At 40.7% G+C, this 24,003-nt stretch overlaps 1 protein-coding gene across 8 annotated transcripts in view; it reads right to left on the reverse strand.

The window, feature by feature from the left end:
* The window catches only part of REPS1 (RALBP1 associated Eps domain containing 1), a 106,826-nt gene that overhangs the window by 35,352 nt on the left and 47,471 nt on the right, over positions 1 to 24,003 (reverse strand). For 5 of the 8 annotated variants that reach the window (XM_075924301.1, XM_075924297.1, XM_075924294.1 and 2 more), the window contains exons 5-9: positions 20,240 to 20,367; positions 19,546 to 19,708; positions 19,172 to 19,235; positions 17,719 to 17,873; positions 4,410 to 4,549 (exon numbers count right to left, since the gene is read on the reverse strand). In XM_075924301.1, coding sequence (XP_075780416.1) covers positions 4,410 to 4,549; positions 17,719 to 17,873; positions 19,172 to 19,235; positions 19,546 to 19,708; positions 20,240 to 20,367 — 650 coding nt within the window. The remainder of the gene's footprint in view (positions 1 to 4,409; positions 4,550 to 17,718; positions 17,874 to 19,171; positions 19,236 to 19,545; positions 19,709 to 20,239; positions 20,368 to 24,003) is intronic. The other 3 variants (XM_075924299.1, XM_075924296.1, XM_075924295.1) reach the window with 1 other exon arrangement.

A 24,003-nucleotide genomic window follows, 5' to 3' on the forward strand; every position in this document is an offset into this window, starting at 1 on the left:
AGTGAACAAAATTATTAAGACAAGTGATTTGGATAGTGGAGCAAGTGTACTAGTGTAGTGAGGCGGTCTCCCAAAAAGCTTTACAAGTTATTTCTTAGTTATTTTCAGACCAGCAACAGTTCAAGAAATAGGTATGTTATGGAGTGACAAATTACTGTGACATGTATTTAATCACATCTTTATTGTTGTTATAGATGCTTATCTTGGGAACACAATGTTGCAACACATCATGTTATGATCATATTGCCTTCCAACTCCTAACAGAAGAATTTACCTTAGGAGGTTTATATTTTCAAAATCCAACTTACACTGAATAGAAATAACTTAACTTCAATTGGACACAGAATAGGAAAGCCAGAGAGTATTTAAGTATGAATTCTTTCTTCTGGATGCTTTATATTTAAATGCAGATAGCATTTCACTGTCAGGTGATTTCCTGGAGCAATTTTCATAAGTGTTAAAAAAGTAGGAATTGATTTTTCCTTTTTTCAGCTGGAAATAATGATCCCCTGGATCTCCAAAGGTAACATTTCAGAAGAATACAAAACATTTTTACTTGTTTTCTTCAGCCAAAATTTCACAGATGTGGAACACTGAGTTCAGACATTATTGGGTCAAAAATAGGAAAATGTTATATTTAAATTAAGATATTTTTGTTCATGGGAGAAAGTGATGCTCTTGAAGTTTTTCTTTAGTGTGATATAGAAAATAACTTAAATTTTTTAATAAAATCTTGTCCTGTATCATTTTATTCTATGTTCTATAAAGTGCTACTCTTCAAGTTGATGAAATGCTTACAACCTTTAAAGATAACTTGGGTTGCCAAAGTTTTTAGAACAAATGTTCTGTTAAACCCCGATACATGTTAATGTTTCACAAAGGTATCGTTAGTTTAGGGAGCTGATTTCAGTCAACTAATTTGTTACTGCTCTGAATTGTGTCTCAAAGCTTTTCAGGCAATGCTTTCCACTGATGCCACCATACATTTTTGTGGGATAGACATTTTTGTGGGATCGACACCATTTTGCTGGGTCGATTACTCATTTCAGAAGTATTAAAGCGTCTGCACTAAAAATGGCTTTCCATTTAAGATTTCTCAAGTGTCAGGTGCAGCAATTCTATTGTATAATGCAGGGGTCTCCAAACTACGGCCCATGGGCCGGATGTGGCCTGCGAGGCCCTCTCATCCGGCCCGTGGAGACTGTGACGGGGAAGAAACTCCCCGCACTAACAGCCCCTCCCCTGGAGAAGCGCCGAGCGGCGCAGCGCCGCGGAGCTGGGGCGGGGAAGAAACTCCCCACACTGACAGCCCCTCCCCCGGAGAAGCGCCGAGCGGCGCAGCGCAGCGGAGCCCAGGGGAAAGCCCACGGGGAAGGGAGCGAGGGCGCACAGCCGCAGGCGCGGCAGGCGAGGAAGGCGGCAGGACCCAGGAGGAGAAGGGGCAGGGACGCCAGGGTGAGTGGCACGCCCCGTGCGTGCCGGCTCAAAAGGGGGAGGGGCCGGAAGGACAGGGGCGGCCGGCACTCACTTTCTTTTGGGCAGGCAGCCAGGAGAGGGAAGCCGGAGGAGCCAGCGGGACGGAGGAGAGACTCTGGACCCGCGCAGCCCTTGCCCTGGGCAGCAAGACTCCCCGGCCGGGGGTGCGGGGGATCGGAGCCGCCAACGGACGGCCACACGCCCTGCGGACCGACGGCCGAGCCCGGGCTCTGCGCGTCCCTCACAGCAAGAGGGGTTGGGACTTGGCGTGGACAATTGCTCCCTATTGGCCAGTGCGTTCTTATCCTATTGGCTAGCTCTCTCATGAGGTCACTAGTGGGCTGGGCTCTATTTTGGCATCCAGGAAACAATTTCACCATTCACACTTATACAGGTGTTCATGTGTAGTGTATCAATGTGTTATTAAATAATAACTGAATAAAATAATATTAAATAAATAATTAAAAACAACATCCATGTTTTGATTGTTTTTTATTTGGACCTCAAGTGTGTAGTCGGCCCCCGAACTGCTGTTTGATAGTTAATGCGGCCCTCGGGCAGAAAAGTTTGGAGACCCCTGGTATAATGGATTGCAAGCCACTGTACAACTAATTTACTAAAGGAACCTCTCTCCAAGTCTGTGATACTGAACCCTAACTTCACGTTTTTAAAATGAAGGTAATAAGCAAACACTACATTCTGGTCTCAGAACAGACTACTCAAGCAGAGCTCTCCCACTCTTCCTCCTATTCAGTTTGTAAAACTATTCCCTACTGAAATCAGATTTCCTGCAGTTAAAAGTTCATGGACACTGAATAAAGAAGGTATCATGGGCAAACAGTGCTAGAGAATTAGGTAATTAAATACCCCAGAGCCTTGGACATATGAAGCAGCAATCTTGGACAACTTCATGACTATTCCATTGCAAATAGCCTACATTCAATGAAACATGTGGCCAGCTGAAAGAGCTTCACTTGCATATTGGACCATTTCTCTGAGCGAGGGATATTAAATTTCGATTAATTAACTAATCAAATGGTCAATGGGATTTCCATCAACTAATTGATTAGTCAACAAGGACTAGCATGGTGTTCCGCCTTGGAAATGTACAATAGCTCCAATAGGGGCTTGTACATTTCAAAGAAACTCCATGGGGCGCCCAGGGCCAGCTCAGAGCCAGTAGGGGCTCTTGTACATTTGAAAGGTGGAATGCCGCCACTCATGGAGCTGGAGGGAACCAGCTTTTAAGCCAGTCCCCCCAGCTGGTACTCCTTTTTCTCCCCCCTCTTGCTGCCTCTTTCTGTGTTTCTTAAACTGTGTTCTGTGGCACACTGATATGCCGCAAGGCAGTCGGAGGTGTGCTCCAGAGGACAGAGTTCAAAATGGCCTTAAAGGGGCAGGCGACCTTTTTTTTGGGCTCAACAAAAAAATCCCCCCGACCTTTCCCTCCGCCCCTTTCCCTCAACAAAAAAAATCCTTGGTGTTCCTCCCCTCCTTCCCCCCAAAAAAAGTTTGGTGTTCCTCAGTCTTAAAAAGTTTAAGAAACACTGATAGAGGCAGCAAGGTGGGGGAAGCAACTAGTTGACTAGTGTGTCAACTATCCGATAAGCTTTTGCTTATCGGATAGTCAACTAGTCGATTAGTTGCTTACATCCCTACCCTGAGCTTCCTTTATAGTATCTCTAGCACCTACTTTTCCCCCTTTCAGAACAGGCATTTAAACACTGCCCCTCATTCCCAACATCTCAACCTTTAACTAGAGACCCTCTAGCTGCTAAAAATCAACCCCAAAATCCCAGCTTCTTATTGTTTGTCTGCTGCTTTCACACCCGACATGCCTTTATAAACTCAACTTCCCCTGAATGATGCAACTTTTCTTCTTTATGTTATCACCCCTACTCCTAGAAGACAAAAGGATAAGGAAGTTCCAGTAGACCTTTTTCTTTTTTGATCCAAAGTTCATGAAGAGTGAAAGAAGCATCAACGAAAAGCTTACTCTACAAGAGCCACATGCAGCGCTTTGTGGCTGTACTGCAGTGAGCTATTCGTCTGCATCAGTATCTCTTTAAAGGCTAGACTACAGCTCCCTCTTTTAACCCTTTTGGAATAACCTGTATTTCCAATACTCTTCTTGAAAGGTAGCTCTGTTTCAGCAAAAAACAACAAGGAGTCCAGTGACACTTTAAATTCTAATATTCTCTTATACCCTAATAAATTTTTTATATTGCTATAGCACCTAGGAACACCAGTTTCAGAGCATATGGACCCGCACTGTGTGAGGCACTGCACAATACATATATTTCCCTGACCCAAAGAGTTTAAAATGTAATAGAGTATAATATAGCTCCACAAATTAGTTGTTTTACATGCTGCATCTTAGGTCATATTATGAGATCTGTAGAAGAAGGATGACTTCAACTCAGAGATATGATGATAATGAAGTATGCAGTCTTTTGGAGTAAATTGCTACCACTGCTGACATGTCAAAAATTGAAATCTAAATAGTTGCATAAGACATGGCTTAACCAGAAGTTCTTTAAATTCTGTTTTGTTGTCCTGCTAAGTACAATAGATATACAATATAAAAATGGCTTTTAGAAAAAACAAAACATTAGCAGCATGATTCAAAGGTAATATATGATTCTGAATGACTCCCCCACCCCAAAAAAAGAAACAATATGAATTGTTTATTCTGCTGTTCAAGTTTGTTGCCAGACCAAATATCCTGGTTTTAAGGAGGTCTAACCTTTACTCAACTACAGTTTGTTAAATCATCATGTAAAATACCTAATGATCTTTAAGAGAAATTATAGAAAGCATCACACACTTGCAGTCTCATGTTCATAAAGTAACATTCTGTATATAATGCAACATGGATTTACCCACAGACGGTGGCCACTAAATACCTCTCAAATGAAAGGAAATTTACAAACCTCACTACTTTGATTCAGTTCTGGCCAGGTTTGGTTTAGCGATGGCATTGATGGAGACTTGCTTGGAGGTGCTTCTGCTGGGGAGCTAGAGTAACCTACCTCACCAGACTGATCTCCAACTTCTGAAATGACAGGAACCACTATAAATCAAAATAAAACATTTAATCAATCTCTATTTGTTGAAAAGCTGCTGGTAACTCATGAAATACATAGGCTATGTCTACACTACAGACTGCATAACAGTACAGTTGTACTGCTGCAGCTGTGCCACTGTAATGTCTCCTGTGTATTGCTCTATGCCAATAGAAAAAAGCTCTCTCGCTATCACAATTAAACCTTACTCAAATGGTGGCTATGTTGGCTAGAGTGCATCTCTCACAGACATAGTGCTGTCCACACTGGTACTTCTGATTGTGGAACAGTTGCTCAGAAGTGTGTTTTTTCACATTTCTGACAGAACTTGAGACAACGAAAGTACTAGTGTAGTCAAAGCCAGTTATCTTTCACTTTGCAACCTAGCACTCCATTTTTGCCTTTTAGACACCAACAGGAAACCATCTCCAATCTGCTCATTCAATTGGTTCTTGTAGAAATAAATAGTTGTCACAGAGGACAAGCAGCTAAAAATGCTTAACACATCTGAACCTCAAACTTTATGCCACTTGGAGGGTAGAGACAACGGCAGATTACTGGAGGGCCCCCAAACTGGCTGGAGAAATCTCTTTACACCATGGTGCCGGAGGACCTTTCGCTCCTCACCATAGTCTCAGGGCCACAGTGGGATGGGGAAAAGGAGCAAGAAGAGGATAAGTTCATAGGGGGAAGAGGTAGAGTGGGGGTGTAGCTGCAAGAAAAAGGGCTACATTGGGTGGGGCCATGGACAAGGCCATAGGTGGAATGTGGGAAGGACTTCCAACTCAGTTCTGGCCAATGCCGAGAGTTCTCAGCACCCCTCTGTAGCACCAACTGCGCTCAGCCCCGCTTCATTCATCCCAGCTGATCCCATGGGAGGTGGGTCTTGAGAGCAGTAAAGACAGGCATGACTTTGGCAGAAAGAGGCAGACCCCCAGCAAGAAGAGGTGGGGGAAGCTTCATCTGCTGCCCTTGTTAATATCCCAAACAGGAAGGGCAATTCTGATAAGTTGGGTAAAATAAAAATTATGCCATTTTCCAGTCTTTGATGAGGCATAAGCTGCTTTAACTTCATATAATCTCAGAAGTCAGGATTTATGGATATTATGTTAACACAGTGATTGCAGAGGCTGGCCACTAGGGATTTGGGTTTCCTGGTGGTATAACTTTATGGGCAATCTAGTTGCTAGTTTAGTTAATGTGCAGTACAATATTATGAAACATTTTAAATGAAAAGTGTTATAGCATTTCACCTAAAATCAAGACCTTACTAAATATCAACCTTACAATATGAACAGAAATAACTTCTTTACTTGAAAGATTCAAAGCAACAGTCATCAATATTGAGAGATTAATATACATCAATACAAAGTGTAACCTGAATATCAAGACAAGACAATACAAACCAGACACGGAAAAGATCTATTAAACCACCTTTGATCAAAGAATTGTTCGCTACAATACGTTCTTCGGCATTTGGCTTAGCCTTCTTTTAAACAACTCAAGCACTTGGGCTTCCCTTCACTACTTTTTGGAGATTATTCCACTAACAAGTGTCACATTTATATTTATTCTGTTTTCCCCCTTAATTTCACCAAGTACGACTAAATAATCCATCTCCTTTATGGCATTAGCGTATCCAACAAGTTTTTGAAGCATTTTCTCCCCTCCATTTTCTTCTGAGCATACTATACTACAGAGTAGTTGGACTGTATGCTCTTCCCACACCCCACCCCTAAAAATCATGCAACATCAACATTTTGAAGTTCCAACTTTTGTGCACATTTGGACTTCAAACTGAGTAGAACTATGCTGCAGCTGAGAATGAGTCTCCCAGAATAAGCAGACAGACTCATGCTATTTTAGCTTTAGTTACATAGTTAAAACAGTACTGTGAATGCTGCAGTTCAGGTGGCTAAGCCAAGTCTCAGTTGGAGCTGCAAACTCTACACTGCTATTTTATTGTGGTAGCAGAAGCGAAGCTAGAGAGTCCGTTATCCAGGTTGAGAAGCTCGCACCCAGAACAGTATAGACATATCCTTAAACTCAGACTCGCCATAAACTGATAATTTGATCAGAATGGACTTCAATTCGTGTCTGGAACCATTCCCTCTTTGGGAAACCAACATTTAAAGTATTACTTAGGGTAAAAATTAGACCTACAGTGGCCAAATTCATGGGGCTAATGACGTCCTTCACATATATATGAAGGGAGTGAAGTTTTTCTTTAGATGACAGTGTTTACAGGTAACATGTAAAGCAAGTGTTTCAGGTGATATATTATGGTTATTGAACTGCAGAGTACCCTGAAAGTTTATATCCTGCCTCAGAAGCTTTCTAAGAACATGTGCACTTCAGTTGCCTCATCTGAATTTTGCAATGGTTCTTTCTGGAATTTTACCCTTATAGCAATATTTTGGTTCAAGTGCCAATACTTCACAGTGCACTAAAATCTGCACACACATCCAGATCTTATTTCAGAAGTACTACCAACAAAATTAGCATTTAAGAGGAAAGAATGTAAGCGTCCAGTAAAAAGCAAAGATAGGTAATATAATCTTAGGGAACCATCTACACTACAAAATTATGTTGAATTAAACTAGGTTAACTTAGAGACTGTTCAATTACTGCAGTAGCTGTGAGTCTACACTATGCTTCTTCTGTTGCCTGTGCATGTCCTCTCTAGGAGTGCTTGCATTGACTTAAATAGGGCCCTAGGGTGGCAGAACACCAGGTGTCAAAGGTGGCAACAAGCAATGGAAGCAATGCAGTGTCTATACAGAAACGGTGTTGACCTAACTACATTAAACCTAAGCACTATGCCTTTCACACAGGTAGATTTATTAGTGATAGAAATGTAGCCGTGTTAGTCTGGGGTAGCTGAAGCTGACAAATGAATTAAGATGCTTAGACTTTATCTGTGCTATGCAGATTTTAGCTACACTGTTGTAGCAACACATCTGTGTGTGTGTAAAAGTCTGGCAACGTAGCCACTGTTTGTTGGCTCTTTTGCTGACAAAAATACTTCCACCCCCCAATGAGTGGTGTTAGCTTTGTTGGCAGGAGATTGCTCCTGCCAACAAAGTGCTATTTACACCAGCACTTGTCAGCAAAACTTGCATTTTAGGGAATGTCATTAACACCTCTGAAGAAAAAAAAGTTGTCATTTAGTTTCCAATGTAGACACAGTCAGGTGGATGTAAGCTGCCTTACGCTGACCTATTTTTGTAGTGTAGATCAGGCCTTACTGCATGCTTATTTCCTGAATATAACTGAGTGATCAAAGAAAAGCAATTAGCTATGACTAAATGTCAGCATGTTCAATGGGTTTGCTGAGCATCAAGGAACAAACCTACAGCAGCGAAGTCTATTTTAAAATACCAGGTAAGGTCCACAATGGCCAATGCAGCATCAGAATACTGACAAACAGTAACATTTATAATGAAAAATATAAAGAATTGAACTATTTTCTGTTTAAGAATTCTTTTAATCAACATATCAGTTATATTTCTCCTACAAACTGCTATGGGAAGCACCAAGCAGTGAACTATTATATGCATTTTAAAATGATACTCTATCACCAACTATTGTCACAGAAAACTTTCATTTTTGTTAAAATGAAGATTCCTGTGCAACTTTAATTGTGGCAATACTACTGCCCCTCTATAATATTGCTGGGCCAGAGTAATGTGAACAGTGTAAGCTGTCAACTATTTTTTTTGATGGTCTCAGTGTGGCTACTAATTTTGCTGATTGCCATTCTTACAAGTTTTCCTAAAATACTTAATTAACTTTAGGAAAAACAAATAAATATGCACATTTACATACATCCAAATAATTGCTTTATTTATGTAGGGATTTTTTTTAAGACTCAACAAAAAAATAAATGTACAGTTTTATTCTTGTTCTCTCTGCTCCTGCTGCCTCTTCTGGCTGTTCACATATCACCTCTGCCCCCATCCCCACAGTCTCCTTTCACCCTCCATAGACTTTACTGGCCTCCACCATCCCCATGGATTCCCCTGGCCTCCATGCCACTCCACCGAAGGCTTCCCTGCCTTTTGACCAGTGACCCTTAAAGGCTGGCCCTGCTGAAACCCTGCCATCCTGGACTGGAACCCCATAGCTGGACCAGGTAACAGATCTCTCAAGCTGAGTGTCTCTCATAGCGCACATATGCACAATCCTATTCATACTGCTCTTGCACAACTGGTTGAAAGAATAAAGAGTCATTATCAATAGCTCTCTATCATACTGAGAGGTACATTGGGGTGGGGAGGTTGACAGTCCTGGGTCTGGCATGATTCAACATTTGAATTAATGACAGACAATGGAGTGAAGTGTATGCTTAGAAAAATCTGCGGAGGACACCAAGCTTTTAGGGAGGTTTGGAGATGAGGGGGGGAGGAGGGAGATTGCAAACAGTTTGGAAGATAGGATTAGAATTCAATGCAACACTGAAACTGCGGACACTGTCTAAATACTACGGATGTAAAATTTTGATTAATTGGCTGATCGAAAAATCATTGCAATTTGCATTGATAGTTAATAAGGGGTGCCTCCACCTTTGAAGTGTACAGCCTCAGGGCTGTTGCTACACTTCAAAGGAGAAAGAGCTGCAAGGAGCATGGGGCCAGCAGGAGACTCAAGCCGTCCCCCTGCTGGTCCCATGCTCCCCGTGGCATTTCAAAGCAGCAGCGCCACAGGGAGCCCAGGGAGAGTCCCAAACTGGCCCTGGGCTGCACGCAGCGTTTCAAAGCAGCAGACCCCAAGCTCCATGCAGCATTGCTGCTTTGAAGCACCCCGTTTTTCCCCCACCCTTTGCTACCTCTCTTATAGTCGTTCACATATCTACTAAATATCAAGTTGAGAATGAGTAAATGTGATGCAGTTATGAAAAAAGTTAACATTCTAGGGTGCATTAACAGGAGTGTTATATTTAAACCACTGGAGGTAATTGTCCAGTTCTACTTGGAAGTGGGGAGGTCTCAGCCACAGTGATGTGTCCAATTCTGGATGCAACACTTTTGGAAAGGCATGGACAAATTTTAGACAGTCCAGCAAAGATCAAAACGATAAAAGGGTTAGAAAACCTGACCTATGTGCAAGTATAAAAAACTGGACATGTTTAATCTTGAAGACAAGACAACTGGAAGGTGGGGAGACAGTCCTGATAACTGCTTTCAAATATATGATGGGCTTTTATAAAGATGACCAAATTCAATTGTCCTCCATGTCCACTGAAGGAAGCACAAGCCTTAACAGATTAGTCTACAGAAAGGAAGATTTAGGTTAGCTATTTGGAAGTCTTTTAGTTCTACCTTTAGTTTCTACCTGTTGCATGAGACTGCCCATTCATTATAAGCCTCTTTTCAAATGGAGCTGGACAACAGAGAGTATGTCTACATTACACACACTCACCCAGTGCTGGACTATGACAGCTGATATGGGCTCATGTGGCTGTTCAATTACAGTGTAGATACTGGAGATGTGGGGTCCTAGAGCATGGGCTCCAGCCTGAGCCCAAATATATATATAATGCAACTGAACAGGCCTCTTAATTGCAGTGTAGACACACCATCAGTAGCTGAAGCAGCAAGAAACTAAGATTGTTTAAGAGTAAAATGTGTGACAAAGCAAGAGCAGAAAAAAATTAGAATAAAATTATAGTACATTCTGATGCTGAATACACAAGCTTTCAGAGCTTCAGATGGATGCTGGTCTGCTGAAAAATCTCTTTATTTAAATAAACCTAGTAAACCTAACTAGGTTACTTGGGCCACAAGGAGCCTTCCAGCTTACTAATGTCACCATGTGTCAAAATATAAATGTAGAGTTTCAACACAGATGGCATGCTACATATTAACTCTTCCACACTGGGGTGCTCAAGTATGTAAAGTATTTGGCTGCTATTTATGAACAGCATGAGGTACAGGCAAGGCACACAGAAAAATAATTTTGTGCAAAAAGTGAAAGAAAAATAAGCCTATTGATTAGCCCCGTTTTACCAAATCTGTGTGTTGGGATTAGAGGTATGCATCATGCACTGGGATCAGAGGTATGTGTAACAGTCCCAAACACCATTTACTTCCTCCTTTTTGAGACCAGCATCCACTTTTGTTGAGGCAGCACCTATTTTTAAGAAACATTAAAGTACAGATCGAACCTCTCTACTCCAGAATTCTCTGGCCCAGAAACATCCATTATCCGGCATGATTTCAGATAGCTGGATGTCCACTTTTCATAGGTGTGGTCAAGGTTCCTGCAGTCCCATCAAGTTTGTTTACAGCCACCAGTCATAGCTCTGAGTGTTCCGTACTGTTATTTAGCTCTAAATGTCCTCTAACAGTCCAGTAAGCAGTGGAAGTGTTGGTAATGCTGCTAGACAATATTGACCTCCCGTGGTCTGGAAAATTCTCTGATTCAGTGCCAGACAATTCACTCTGACACCTTGTAAATTATATAAGACTTTCCCCTGAAAAACTGCACAGCCCCCAGAATAGTGAGGTCCTAATCCTGATTGAAGCTTCTCAGAGCTACTGTAATGCAAACAGTAATCCTCCAGCTTTTGTTGTGTATATGAAAACAAAACAAACAAAAAACCTGTTGACATGATCCCATTTAAGTATTCAACATATCAAAGGAGAGTAATACAGAATAATGTTATAGAATTGTTACACACCTCGAGGCTTTTAGATGACCTGGTTATCCTTTCAGGCCTTAAATTCGAGGACTATAATGTGTGAAATTCTAAGTGGCATCAAGATGTTGTAGATCGTATTTTTCTCCAAATGTAGCAGTTCACGAAAAGCTTACTTTTACTTGACAATTGATCACCTTCTTCCTCTAGCTTTTGCAATTCATCATGCTTGATGCAGTACCAAATACAGGAAAGTCCTCTTTTCCCCAAAGACTATATAATCTCGTCTAAGGTAGAAGCACAGTTTATACACTTCGTGATCAGGCAATAGTTTAATCAAATTGTTGAAGGTATCAGTTTTAATATGATTTGTTATAAAATATTCTTTGTGATTAGACCAGGCTGGGCAAGAGGTGGCTACTGGGGTGGATCCAGCATGCCAAGCTACGGGATCTGACCCATGGCTACCTCACCAGCACCCTCACTACACAGCAGCTCACATTGTTTTAAACAGCTAGCTGCTGATTGCTCTGCAAGCTGGGGAGGGATGGGAAAATTCACATGCTGACCTTGCCCCCAGCAAAATCCCTCAGCTCCTATTGGCCAGTTTCTGGCCAGTAGGAGCTTAGAAATGTTGCTGGAGGCAGGAGCAGAGCAAAGCCTCCTTCCTTCTTCCCAACTCAATCAGCGCTGGAGCAGAGCCACAGAGTAGCCCACCCAGCAGACAGGCATGGAGCTCTTTTTCAAGTTCCTGCTAGGCTGCTGGATGGGAGCCACTTAGGTAAGAGTACCCTAGCTACAGCCTGCCTCTGGCACCTACCCTCTCCTCCTCTCTCCCTCTGCCCCTCCCAACCCCAGCTAATCACCCAAACCATATGTATCCACTCTTCCCACCTCCTCCAGGTCACAACTCCTTCCTAGATCCTGCACCCACTCTCAGAGCAGAATACTCTCCTGCACCCATACCCCTCCTGGACCCTGCACTCCCAAGCCCCTGCTTCAGATCATTACCCCTTCCTTCACCCAAATTCCTTCTCAGACCCCACACCACCTCCTGCACCCCAGTCATCTATCCCAAGCTCCCTTCCGCACCCCACCTGCCATCTCAGACCTGGCGCCTTCTCCATAAATGTGTGGCCCTTGACAACTTACCAAAAATCTTGGAGTTCCCTCCCATTAAAATTGACCACCCCTGAATTAACCAGTATGTGGTTAGACGATGTTTAGAGGAAGAATTTGTCCAAAATATTTAACAGTAGACAGCACAGCAATATGGGATATAAGGAGAAGGTAAAAGGAAGTAATTAAGAACCTTGAAACAGGATGAAAAACTTGAATTTGATACAAGAAAGAAAAGCCAGCAATGTTACCCAAACAGTTCTGCTCTTCACTTTTCATAGTCCATTGTTATTTATATTTTGGCAGCAACTAGAGGTATCAGTCAAATCAGGTTTCACTTTGTTTGATACTCTGTATGGAGTATAAAACTCTCCCTAGCCTAGAAAGCATATCTGAGAAAAAATGCATCTCATTTTGACCAGCCCAAAGTACACATGGCAAGGTATGCTCAAATACTATAAACTGAAAAAAAAAATCTTACATTTTTGTGAAGGCTGTTGGAAGCAAGTTTTAATGGAGTGTGGCTTTTATAGAATCTCAATTTATTTGTCTCTAAGCTGGTATGCAGTAGAAAAGTTGAATCCATATAATTTGATCTGTCAACTGAACTAAATTTACTCTTAATCTAAATCAATATAAACAAAGACTAACAGATTTTAATGCACCTATAACTAGGGGTTTGCATGATGTAGCTATAACTCCCCTAGTAATCTCTGCTAAAGTAATCCTAATAAAAAAATCTTTAGAGAATTAACTGAGCATTTTACTATGAATGCACTTGTGGCTCCATTTAGAATATTCTCAAAGCAAAACACAGGGACATCACAAGTACTGTAAGGACTAGTGAACTGGGTCAGAGAATCCCTCTCATCTAGAACACACGTTCCTACAGCCTTGTCACAAGAGCTATCACTTTTCATAACAGAGATAAGTGCCATTGTGATTTTTATTTTAGAAAAGCCTTCCCCCAATTTGGAAGGCTACTTCAAACCTTGTTTGTGGAGTGAGTTCATTATAGTATTTTTTACTAGGAAATTTTCACATTTTAGATAAAGCTGCAGCTAGCTACAAAATTTTCTGATTTAAGGCCTGGTCTAAACTTCAAAGAAAGAGTTGATTACTACTAAAACAGTAATACAGGAAGAAGCCTCAGTGCAAATGAAATTATACAGATATAAAGATGACAGACTAACATGGCTATCCCTCTGAGACTTCATACCAGTGTATCTGCAAAAACAATGAGGAGTCCCTTAGAGACCAACAATGTGGTCCCTTAGAGACCAACAGGTTTATTAGGGCATAAGCTTTTGCCCTAATAAACCTGTTAGTCTCTAAGAGGCCATAGGATGACTCATTTTTACACTGGTATGGTTATTCTTCCTATTTGAGAATAGTTATACCAGTAAAAAGCACCTTTATATTGAGTCCACACTTGGGTAGTTGCTCCACTTAAAACAGTACAACTGTGTAGGCAACCCAAATAAACATTCAATGCTCTTAAACTGCTACATGTGTGAAAAGGAGTAAACAAAAGTTTCAAATTAAAACTGGAATCTCAAATACAGCTTTTATCTTTAAAAATGGGCATTAGTAAACTAACGTGTCAGAGAGATAGCCGTGTTACTCTAACTTTAAAAACAAGTAATCCTGTAGCACCTTTAGAGACTAACAAAAATGGTGTGTGGGGGCATGGTGGTGGTGGTATATATATACACACATATATACATCCCATGTGCTTTCATGGGCAAAATCCACTTCCACTAAAACACTTTCAAAGTGTTATTGTGCTTAGGCAGAAATTTAGCACAAATGAAAGCCAAAAGTGAAATTCTTAACTTGGAAGCAGAGGGAAGAAGGCTGTCTGAATGACTTTTAGAGCTATCATAAATATCTAAATAATTTAACAAAGATTTAAATATTTCAGCTATTGAGGGGAAAACACTAAAGAATGACCACTAAAAATAAACAATATATACCTGTACAGTGGCCACAGTACCATGTATGCCCATAGAAGGAAAAAGTTGTGCTCCCCGATTTAAAATGTAAAAACCACTGATTTTGTGTGTGCGCGCACCCAAAATACTATGTAAATCTAATTGTTAAAGCTGAGGTTAATCTAAGCATCCATTGTATATGTTGCTATATATTTGTCATTTTAAAAAAATCAAAAATTGACATAACTGCTTTAGAAAGAGCAGATTCTCTTTGGTAAACTGCTGAAAATATGCAGTAAGAAGATTTTAATGGCTTTATAAGACTGTTAAACTAATACCAAAGTAAAGGTGGTCAAAATGTAATTTGCTACTGTCCTTCAAAGTGAAATAAAAGGAAATAATTAAGTTTGTATCCTTTTTGCCTCTTTATGACTTGTCATGGGCCAACAGATTTTTCTTGATTGCTAAATCATGTCTAATTTTTTCCTCTCTAGAAGACTATCAATAACTGGTAAACTAGGCTGATAAGTCACCAGTAACAAGGAAGTAATACTTAAAAACACTTCCTAAGAATTTAATTCATTTTCTCGTCATAGTTACAATAGCTGTAAGGTAATCACTGTTAAGGCTTCAGTTACTCAGTATCTTTACATAGGGTACCAAAAAAGTTAATTCTTTAATTTCTGTGGCCTTTTTATGGTAGGAAACATCATGATCCAATGGAGATGGCATATTGTGTGGGACGGGAGCCTGGTTTCTATTTTCTTCTATTCCAAAGGCTGTGCACACTTTAGTTTCCTCATCAGTAAAAAGAGACTAATATTTTCCCACCTTAATATGCATTTTGAGAGAGAACATGTGATTTTTGTATTAAACAGGTATTCAATGTAGGGAGTGTTACAATAACTGGCATAAAAATTTAAGTCTTCCATGGATAGTAGACTGACACGGTTGTTGAAGGGTATCAATGATAATACAGAGGCAGCGGTGAGAACATGAGGAGAGGTGAGAAGTTGGTTTAGAATGAGTAGAGCTACAAGACAAGGAGATCCGATCTCTCTAGGGGTGTGATGAAGATACTTGGAGATAGCGATGGACAAGATCAAGGAGGAGGTAGAAGGGATATCGATGCACAGGATAAGAATAAACAACTTGAGGTTTGTGGATGATCGTTATTGAGGAAGATGAAGAGAAGTTAGTGAGAATGGTACAGGTGCTAAATGAGGAAGGGAAGTGGTACGGACTGATTATGAATATTGATAAAACGAAGACAATGGTATTTGGAGATAAGGAAATAGGAAGGAAGATCAGTGTAGATGGGATCAAAATAGAGAACACAGAGAAGTTCACATATTTGGGGAGCAACATGACGTATGATCTAGACCAGGGGTCTCCAAACTACGGTCCGCGGGCCGAATGCGGCCCGCGAGGCCCTCTCATCCGGCCCGTGGAGACCTTTTTGTCTACGGAAAAAAATTACGGAAATTTACGTGAAGAACAATTTGAGAACAAACTTGTCCGATGATAATCTCAGGTCACTGTTGATGTTAGGGACAACAAATCTAAAGCCAGAAATGTCTGCTATTTTGGCATCCAGGAAACAATTTCACCATTCACACTAATACAGGTGTTCATGTGTAGTGTATCAATGTGTTATTAAATAATAACGGAATAAAATAATATTAAATAAATAATTAAAAACAACATCCATGTTTTGATTGTTTTTTATTTGGACCTCAAGTGTGTAGTTGGCCCCCGAACTGCTGTTTGATAGTTAATGCGGCCCTCGAGCTGAAAAGTTTGGAGACCCCTGATCTAGACTAAGAAGGAAATAGCAACTAGAATAGCAAAAGCAAGAGCGAGTTTGAAGACGATGCTTAAGATCCGGAAAAGCAAAGTGATTAGCTTAGGAACGAAGCTAAGTGTCTTGAAAACGTGTGTATTCAGCAGCATATTGTATGGATGAGACACATGGATGATAACGAAAGATTCGAAGAGAAGGATATTGGCATTTGAGAAGAGTTGTTATACAAAGATCCTGAGAATATGATGGATGCAGAAGGTCATCAATGAGGAATTATATAGGAAGATACAGCCAAGAGAACCTACTGCAGAAGGTTATACAGCGGAAGCTACAGCTATTCGGGCATATCTGCAGAATGAATAATGGGCAAAAAGTCAAGACTGTGATCTTTGGCATAATGGATGGTTTGAATAGAAGAGGCAGGCACCACACAGAATGGGTAGATAATATAGCTCCACACCAATCTACTAGTCTACAGAAACTAAGCCACTCTGCACTGGGCAGGGAAAGATGGAAGGAAATAGTGAGAGGCATCGGACACCAACAGGCCCATCGTTGTTGATGATGATGATCAAAAGAGAAAAGATTCAAATTTCAAAGCAAGTTTGGTATTTATGAAGTAAAATTTGAAAATAAAATTCAGGCCTTCTTTATCTACTATGTATTTCAGAGTGTGTGTGTCCATCCATCTATTTGTACCAGAACTACTCAAATGGAAAGTTTGTGATTGGTCCTGCCAGGGTTGGACTCAATGGCCTTCTAAGGTCTCTTCCAGCTCTATGGTTCTATGAAAGAGATAGGATCACCAAATTTGGTACGCAGCTTCCTCTTAGCATAACTTAAAGCAATGTCAGGGTTTGGCTGTCAGGACAATGGGATCTACATGGAATGTGATTGTTTCTTATCGAATAGATAGCAGGGACAGTTATACCCCAGAATAACCACCACTCCTGTGGAGAAGTTGGCCGTCACCTCCACCCACTGCCCCACCCTCCCTACTCCCTGCTCTGACTCCTGCTCTTAGTCCATCCTCACCTCCAACCTGGACTTCTGCACCCCCCACACCTCCAACCCCCTGTCCTGACACACCTGAGCAACACCCGGTAAATCTTCTAGTGCACTACAAAGAAGCAAAAGATGAGCACAAAACAATTTACTTTATATATACACACCTTTACATTTTCCATTCAAGAAAATCAAAGTAGTTTACAAATATTAATGAACAGGACTGATTATATCCTTGTCTGGTAGGAAGTCTACTCTACAGGTCAGAAAACAGGCACAAAAAGATTAAATGGCTTATGCAAAGGCACAGAAGTCTGGGGCAGAGCCAGACACAGTATTCAGATTTACTGCACTTTGACTACAAAGCCATCTTGCAGGCAATGAATAAAATTTTCAACAACACTGATGACTTAGGAGCTTATGTCCCATTTTCAAAAGTGATTTTGGCGTTTAAGCACTAAGTATTAAAACTTTCAAGTCAAGCAGGCACTTTTGAAAGTTTTACCCTCAAGTAATACATGACTCAGGAGAGTTGACCATTTCATGTGCTATCACAAAATAAGTTTAAACTTCTAAAGTTATTTGCAATTCTGCAAATACCAACTATTTGATAGTAACCTTAACTGGATTTTCACCTGGACGTACAATAAAGGTTCTTTACAATACACATCTTACCTGTTGTGTCTTCCAAATCAATCAATTTGGGCATTAAACTTTCAGGCAGTTTTTCAGGTAAGTCATAGCCATTCTTCCTAGCAACTACCAGATGAAAAGCAGCACAGAACTCATCCAGTGTCAAAGCGCCATCTTTATCAAAATCAGAAAGCTCCCTAAAAGGAAAACTTACTATAAATAAAATTAAATTCCTCTCTAAACCATTTTATTTTCAAAGTATATACTTTTGTTGCCCAATCTGGAAGATTGTTGGATGTGTATTATATGTAATTCCATTTCCCATGTTAGTATTTAGGACCCATAGTGCTATACATTTTGAGTTCTTTAATAGAGAAGAGTCCTCATTAATGACAGGTTCTAAAATAAATTATGGAATCATACAATTGGGAGGGCCATCATGAAGCCATCTAGTTGAGTCCCCAGCACTCATAGCAGGACTAAATATTATCTAGACCCGTGGTTACCAACCAGTAGATCTCAGGGGCTCCAAGAGTAGCTCTTGTGCCCTCTCTGAACTGCGCACCTGCACAGTGCATTTACATTAGATTTCCTCATGTAATGTAGGCGGGGCTTCAAGGAAGGGGCGGGGCAGTAGATCTTTGCCTGTTCTGAGACTTAAAAAGTGATCTTGGGTGTAAAAAGGTTGGAGACCACTGATTTAGACCATTCCTGACAGGTGTTTGTCTAATGTGCCAATGATGGAGATTCCACAATCTTCCTAGAAGACAATTTATTCCCGTGCCTAACTTTCCTGACAGTTAGGAAGTTTTTTCTAATGTCCAACCAAAACTTCCCTTGCTGCAATTTAAGCCAGCTGAGTATTAACTGATTTAATAACACATTGCTAAGTCTTCAGTTTACTATCCTTATTTCCTGCATTTTTAAGCACTGCCTGCATCAAGTAATCTAGCGACAGATTTTTATAAAGCAGGTTTTCAGCATGTACATATTATAGTTATCTTATTTAACTTAAATGTTTGAATTCTAATTTATTTGAATAGCTATGAAGGAGACCAAATCTGTTGTTGGGCAAGTTATTCTATGAGCATGTCTGACATTGCAGCACTCATTCTACAATGAAATGACAAGTGAGTTTTGTGTTTAAGTCATAGAAGGACTTAAATTTATCCAGAAGCATATGCGATTAAATGAAACTTGCATACCAAAAATGCATCTTATTCCATACAATTTCAACACATTTTGGTTGTGTGAAGTACCTGACATTGTTGTTTGGACTCTAGCTCCCTGGAAAGTAGGGGCCCAGTCCTGATCCCACTGAAGTCCGTGAAAAATGTAATATTTGGCTTAAATGGGAACAGGATTAATATTAGAATAGCACTGACATTTTGTGCAGGTGACATTTTCTAGGAAGGAAGGTGAAAAAAGTGCTGACTGATTGTCAGACAGCTCTAATATGAAATAGCTATCCCAAACTTTGACACTTCACACTTACCAAATGTGAGAAAGCTCAAGAATAGGTAGTTTTGATTTGGTAAAAAATTCTTTAGCTGCAGACCCTGAAATATTAAAACAATAATGCTTAATATTTATTGCAAGCTTATGAATCTAAGGCTTTTAAAGTTTATGGTAAAAACAAACAATTTAGCAATGGGTCTAAGGGAATGATGCCAATTAGAAGCTTAAGAGTGACAAAGCTGATTATAGAGACAAATTTGCTTCAAAGCTTCACTATGTTTTTATCACAGAGAAGATGTACTGTACCGTACTGTAATTTACTAAATATATACAAAACCAAGTTCACCAGCACGCTGCCTTTGAAAATGAAAAATTGCTGTTCCTACAGTATCTTGTGTTTAAAGAACTCACCTGGAATAAATCCGTTTAGATCAGGTTGAATGGTTTTAAACTGATTTACATAATACTGTCTTTGTTCATCAGTTATTTTCCAAGGATCATCATAACTACTCGATTGCCTACGAATTTCATTTGCAGTTGTAGCTGATGCTACAGTTCGTACTGTTGTCTGGTCCTGCAATGAAACATTTTTCCTCAGTATTATCTATCTAAAACAATCACATGGACTGCCATTGCATCACATGGACTACTTGCCTTCAATGCTTAATTATTTCTTGTAGAAGTTTAAGTGTTGCAGGAAGCGGTCAGCAGATTTGCATATTTTGGGCTATCAAGCTACAGGAAATATTTCTGCACATTAAAATAAATGATGTAGAAGTGACTGCAATTATGTAAGCAACAAAAAGGCATGGATTGTATGCAGAAAAAGCCATGTACAAATATTCAATTACTTTTAAATTTGGCTCTTCAAATGTTTTCAAAATTGAAAATTTGCTAAGCCTTCCTACATAAAAAGGTAACAGCATTTAACAACTCAATGATACAGAAGTATCTATCAAGTAAGCAAGCACAGAACAGATTTCTGACCTCCACAGCATAATAAATTTGGACCTACATCATGAGTCTGCAGTGAAAATATGAAAAAGATGATTGCAACATTAATTTGAATGAAGCAAATCAAATGTATACCAATAAAATGTCACACCTGGACAGAAGCAGGATGCATGGCTAAAAGAGCACTGGTTGGTGGTGTATCTGCAAAACTGACCCAGTTTTCTTGATGTGGTGGAGGGGAATGGCCAGACCATATGGGATCACCAGTAGTAGATGCGCCTGAAAACAGAAGAAAGAGTTCCCTTTCAAAATAGAACCACTTGAGAAAAAGTTAAAAACTTTTGTTGGATACAGTCCATGGAAAACTATTAAACAAATGTGCTACATAGAGAAACATACTAAAATTGTGAAAAGAATCAAACCAGACCATAGTAGGATGAAAAAATATCAAAGCTATTCTCTAATACTTAACTGTAATATTAGTATTCTATTCTGACTAGTACTCCTTTAAATGTTAACTGTAGAGAAAAGGGACTGCTTACTGTCACTAGTATTTATAAATATTAAGAGATCTGGGTTATGAACATGTGCTCAGTCAAGAATAATTAAAATTCATCTTCATATTTTTCTCTTCAAAGAACTGATAAAAGAAACCAAATATTGCGTGGAGAAGCCAAGAAACTGATTCAGTAATTTAAAGTTGTCATATGCTGTTCCTGCAATTTATATTGTGCTATTTCTATTTTTTCCTTTAATGTTTTGATTTGTAATTCTAGCAACAACTCCATTGGAGAGCAACAGTTTTCTTGGCATCTATAATTTTTCTCTGTTGCTAAGGCAGTGACACACTTATTCAACACTTAAATCTCAAGTCCACAAAATGACGTAACAATAGCTGGGAGTCTTACCAAGAACCTTACAGACTTGTTTTTCATAAATGTCTTCTGCTCAGTGAACTTACTTTGATTATGCAGTGTTGACTGTTCAGTGCTTTAATAACTTAATTTTACTGATGTTCAAATGTCTATGGCAAGTCTCCCTCCCCTGCATATGAGTCACCCAGTGCTTGGGTTACAAAAGTCTCAAGCATCTCCAAAGCTGCGATTTGATGAAAAAAATTTGAGAAAATCTTGGGACAGAACAGGACAATCAGGAAACCTTTAAAAATTCAGAATCACCACAAGACTCAGACCTATTTCCTACTGCAAGTAGAAAATATTACACCGCTAGAAGATCAGAGAGCAGTTGTGAAATTGGTTCTTTTGAAGATTTTTAACAGAAAGTTGTACTGTACGTTTGTACAATTAAATGCAATACTGAGGTTATGTTAAATTCTCACAAGCATATTTCTATTTCAAGCATTCAATGCTGTATAACGCAAAAAGTGGACACTACACATTCAAAAAAAAGACAGAACATTCAGCTATCAACTCTTCAACTTGTATCCAAGTTCATGCATCAAGAACAATTAAGCTGTTCCTATGAGGAGGGTCCCTAAATAAATTACCAAGACAGAACTTTGTATATACAAGTAGTTCTTTTACATAAGTGGAGTATTATCAATAAATCAAGGTTAATGGAAGTTATGGATAAGAGAGCATGAGATCAATAGTAAACAGAATGGGCAAGACATCAAAAAATCAGGGTAATAGGACAATTAAAATGTTAAGAAAAAGTTGTTACTGGGACAATTCCAGAACTACCCTATGTTTATATGTATTAAGATTAAGTGTAATGAAATTAGCCTTTAGTCTAGGGACATGATTAAAGAAGAGATTACTCACCTCAATAGTAACTGACCTTCGAGATGAATGTCCCCATGGGTGCTCCATATTATGTCAGTGCGCCGCCACTGAGCTTCAGATCGGAGATTTCATAGCAGCGTCCCTGGGGCTGCACAGACATGCACCAGCAGTCGGGCGCTGTTAAGCTGCAGGCATCACGCATGCACGATTCCCTTTTCCCCACTCCTCAGCTCCTTCTCTACCCTGAAACCATGGCTTAGGAAGGCCAGGATCCTGAAGTAGAGAGGAAGAAGGGAGAGTTGTGGCACATCCACGGGGACACTCATCTCGAAGAACATCAGTTACTGTTGAGGGAAATAACCTCCTCTTCGAGAAAGAGAGAGGGGGGGGGTGTCCCTGTGGGTGCTCCACGTTAGGTAACTACAAAGCAATTCCCCTTTAGGGAGATAGGGATTTCGGATCTGGAAAAAAAGCAGTGGAAAGAACCGTCTTAGATAGTTTCAAGTTGGAAACAGGTCCCTGCGTAAGTGCATAGTGCTTTGCAAAAGTGATCAGAGGAACATGTGGCAGGTGTGCAGATGTCTCTTACGGGTACTTTAAAAGGAAAGCTATCCAGGTAGCCATGGCCTCTCTGGAGGCAGCACATGTGACTGTGCATAGCAGAGCTTGATGTAATCCGAGATCCAGTGGGAGAGTCTCTGTGGTGAGACAGCCTGGCCCCTACTGTGGTTTGCTACTGAGTGGTTTGCTATTGAAACAAATTGTCAGGGAGATGCTCGGAACGGTCTCGGTCGCTGCAGGTCAAAGGAGAGAGCTCTGTGCAGGTCAAGAATGCATTTTCATCTCAAAAGAGTTGCTGTGTGGTTTGGGGGAAGAAGGTGGGAAGATGTATTGTCTGGTTGATATGGAAGGATGAATGTACTTTGAAGAAAACAACTGGTGATGAGCACACCATATCGAGAAGTTTCCATTTCTGAAAGTAAGTCTTACAGATGCTCTGCGCCCTACTTTGTAGAAGGACCGTTTATACTTGCTGTGAGCAGGTCAACTCTAGGTCAGAGAACCATCCAGGAGCCATGCCTTCAGGTGTAGTGAGTGGCAGTTCAGGTGGGTGTTTTGGGAGCCCGGGTGAAAGAGGAGATCCCTGATGCAAGGTAAGTGGATCAGTGGGGGTGGGACATCACTGCTAGGAAGGAAAACCATGGCTGGCGTGGCCATGCTAGTGCTGTAAGTGTGAGACAGGCCCTGTCCCTCATCTTGGGAACTACCTGTTCAATAAGGGAATCTGAGGAAACACATAGAATAGGTGGGACGTCCGTGTGATGAGCAAGGCATTCCCCATTGATCCCTTGCCTACTCCTGCCCTGGAACAGAACAGGGGGCATTGACTGTAGGAGTGCGTGGCAAACAGATCTATGGTAGGATGACCCCATCGGTGGAAGATGTTCACCAATATGTGCGGGTTCATCTGCCACTCGTGTGTGAAGGGGAGGGCTCTACTGAGTGCATCTGCCATTGTATTCAGGGCACCTGGAGGATGCACTGCAGTGATAACACTGTTGTATTTCAGAAACTAGTTCCAAAGTGCTATGGCCTCTGTGCAGAGTGCTTGAAATTGGGCTCTGCCCTGACAATTTATGTAAAACATTGCTACAACGTTGTCTATGTAGAGTCTGACATGTCTGTTGATGAAGAATGGGATGACTTTGGCACATGAATTCCTGACTGCCCGCAGTTCTAAGATGTTTATGTGCAGAGTCTTGTCAGTGCTGGACCACAGGCCCTGGGAGGTATGATGGCGCACATGGGCACCTCATCCTGTACGAGATGCATCTGTCGTCATGGAGACGGATGGTTCTAGTGGGTGAAAGGAGACTCCAGACCACAGGTTCCTTGGGCTCAGCCACCAGCCTAAGGATTCCTTTACTACCCCTGGAAAAGCAAGGGATTTGGATAGCGGATGGACACTGGGTTTTACACCTGTTCCAGCTAGCTCTGTAAGCATCTCATGTGCAGACAGGAATTGCCAACTATGAAGTTTCATGCTGCCATGTGCCCCAACAGCTGAAGGTATTCAAGTACTGCTGTGCGGGGAATGGATCATGAGGTATTTACCGAGGTAACTATTTTTGGAAAACGGTCTGTAGGTAGGGATGCAGTGGCCATTGTT

Source organism: Pelodiscus sinensis, chromosome 3 (assembly GCF_049634645.1).
Source record: "Pelodiscus sinensis isolate JC-2024 chromosome 3, ASM4963464v1, whole genome shotgun sequence".
Taxonomy (NCBI): Eukaryota; Metazoa; Chordata; order Testudines; family Trionychidae; genus Pelodiscus; species Pelodiscus sinensis.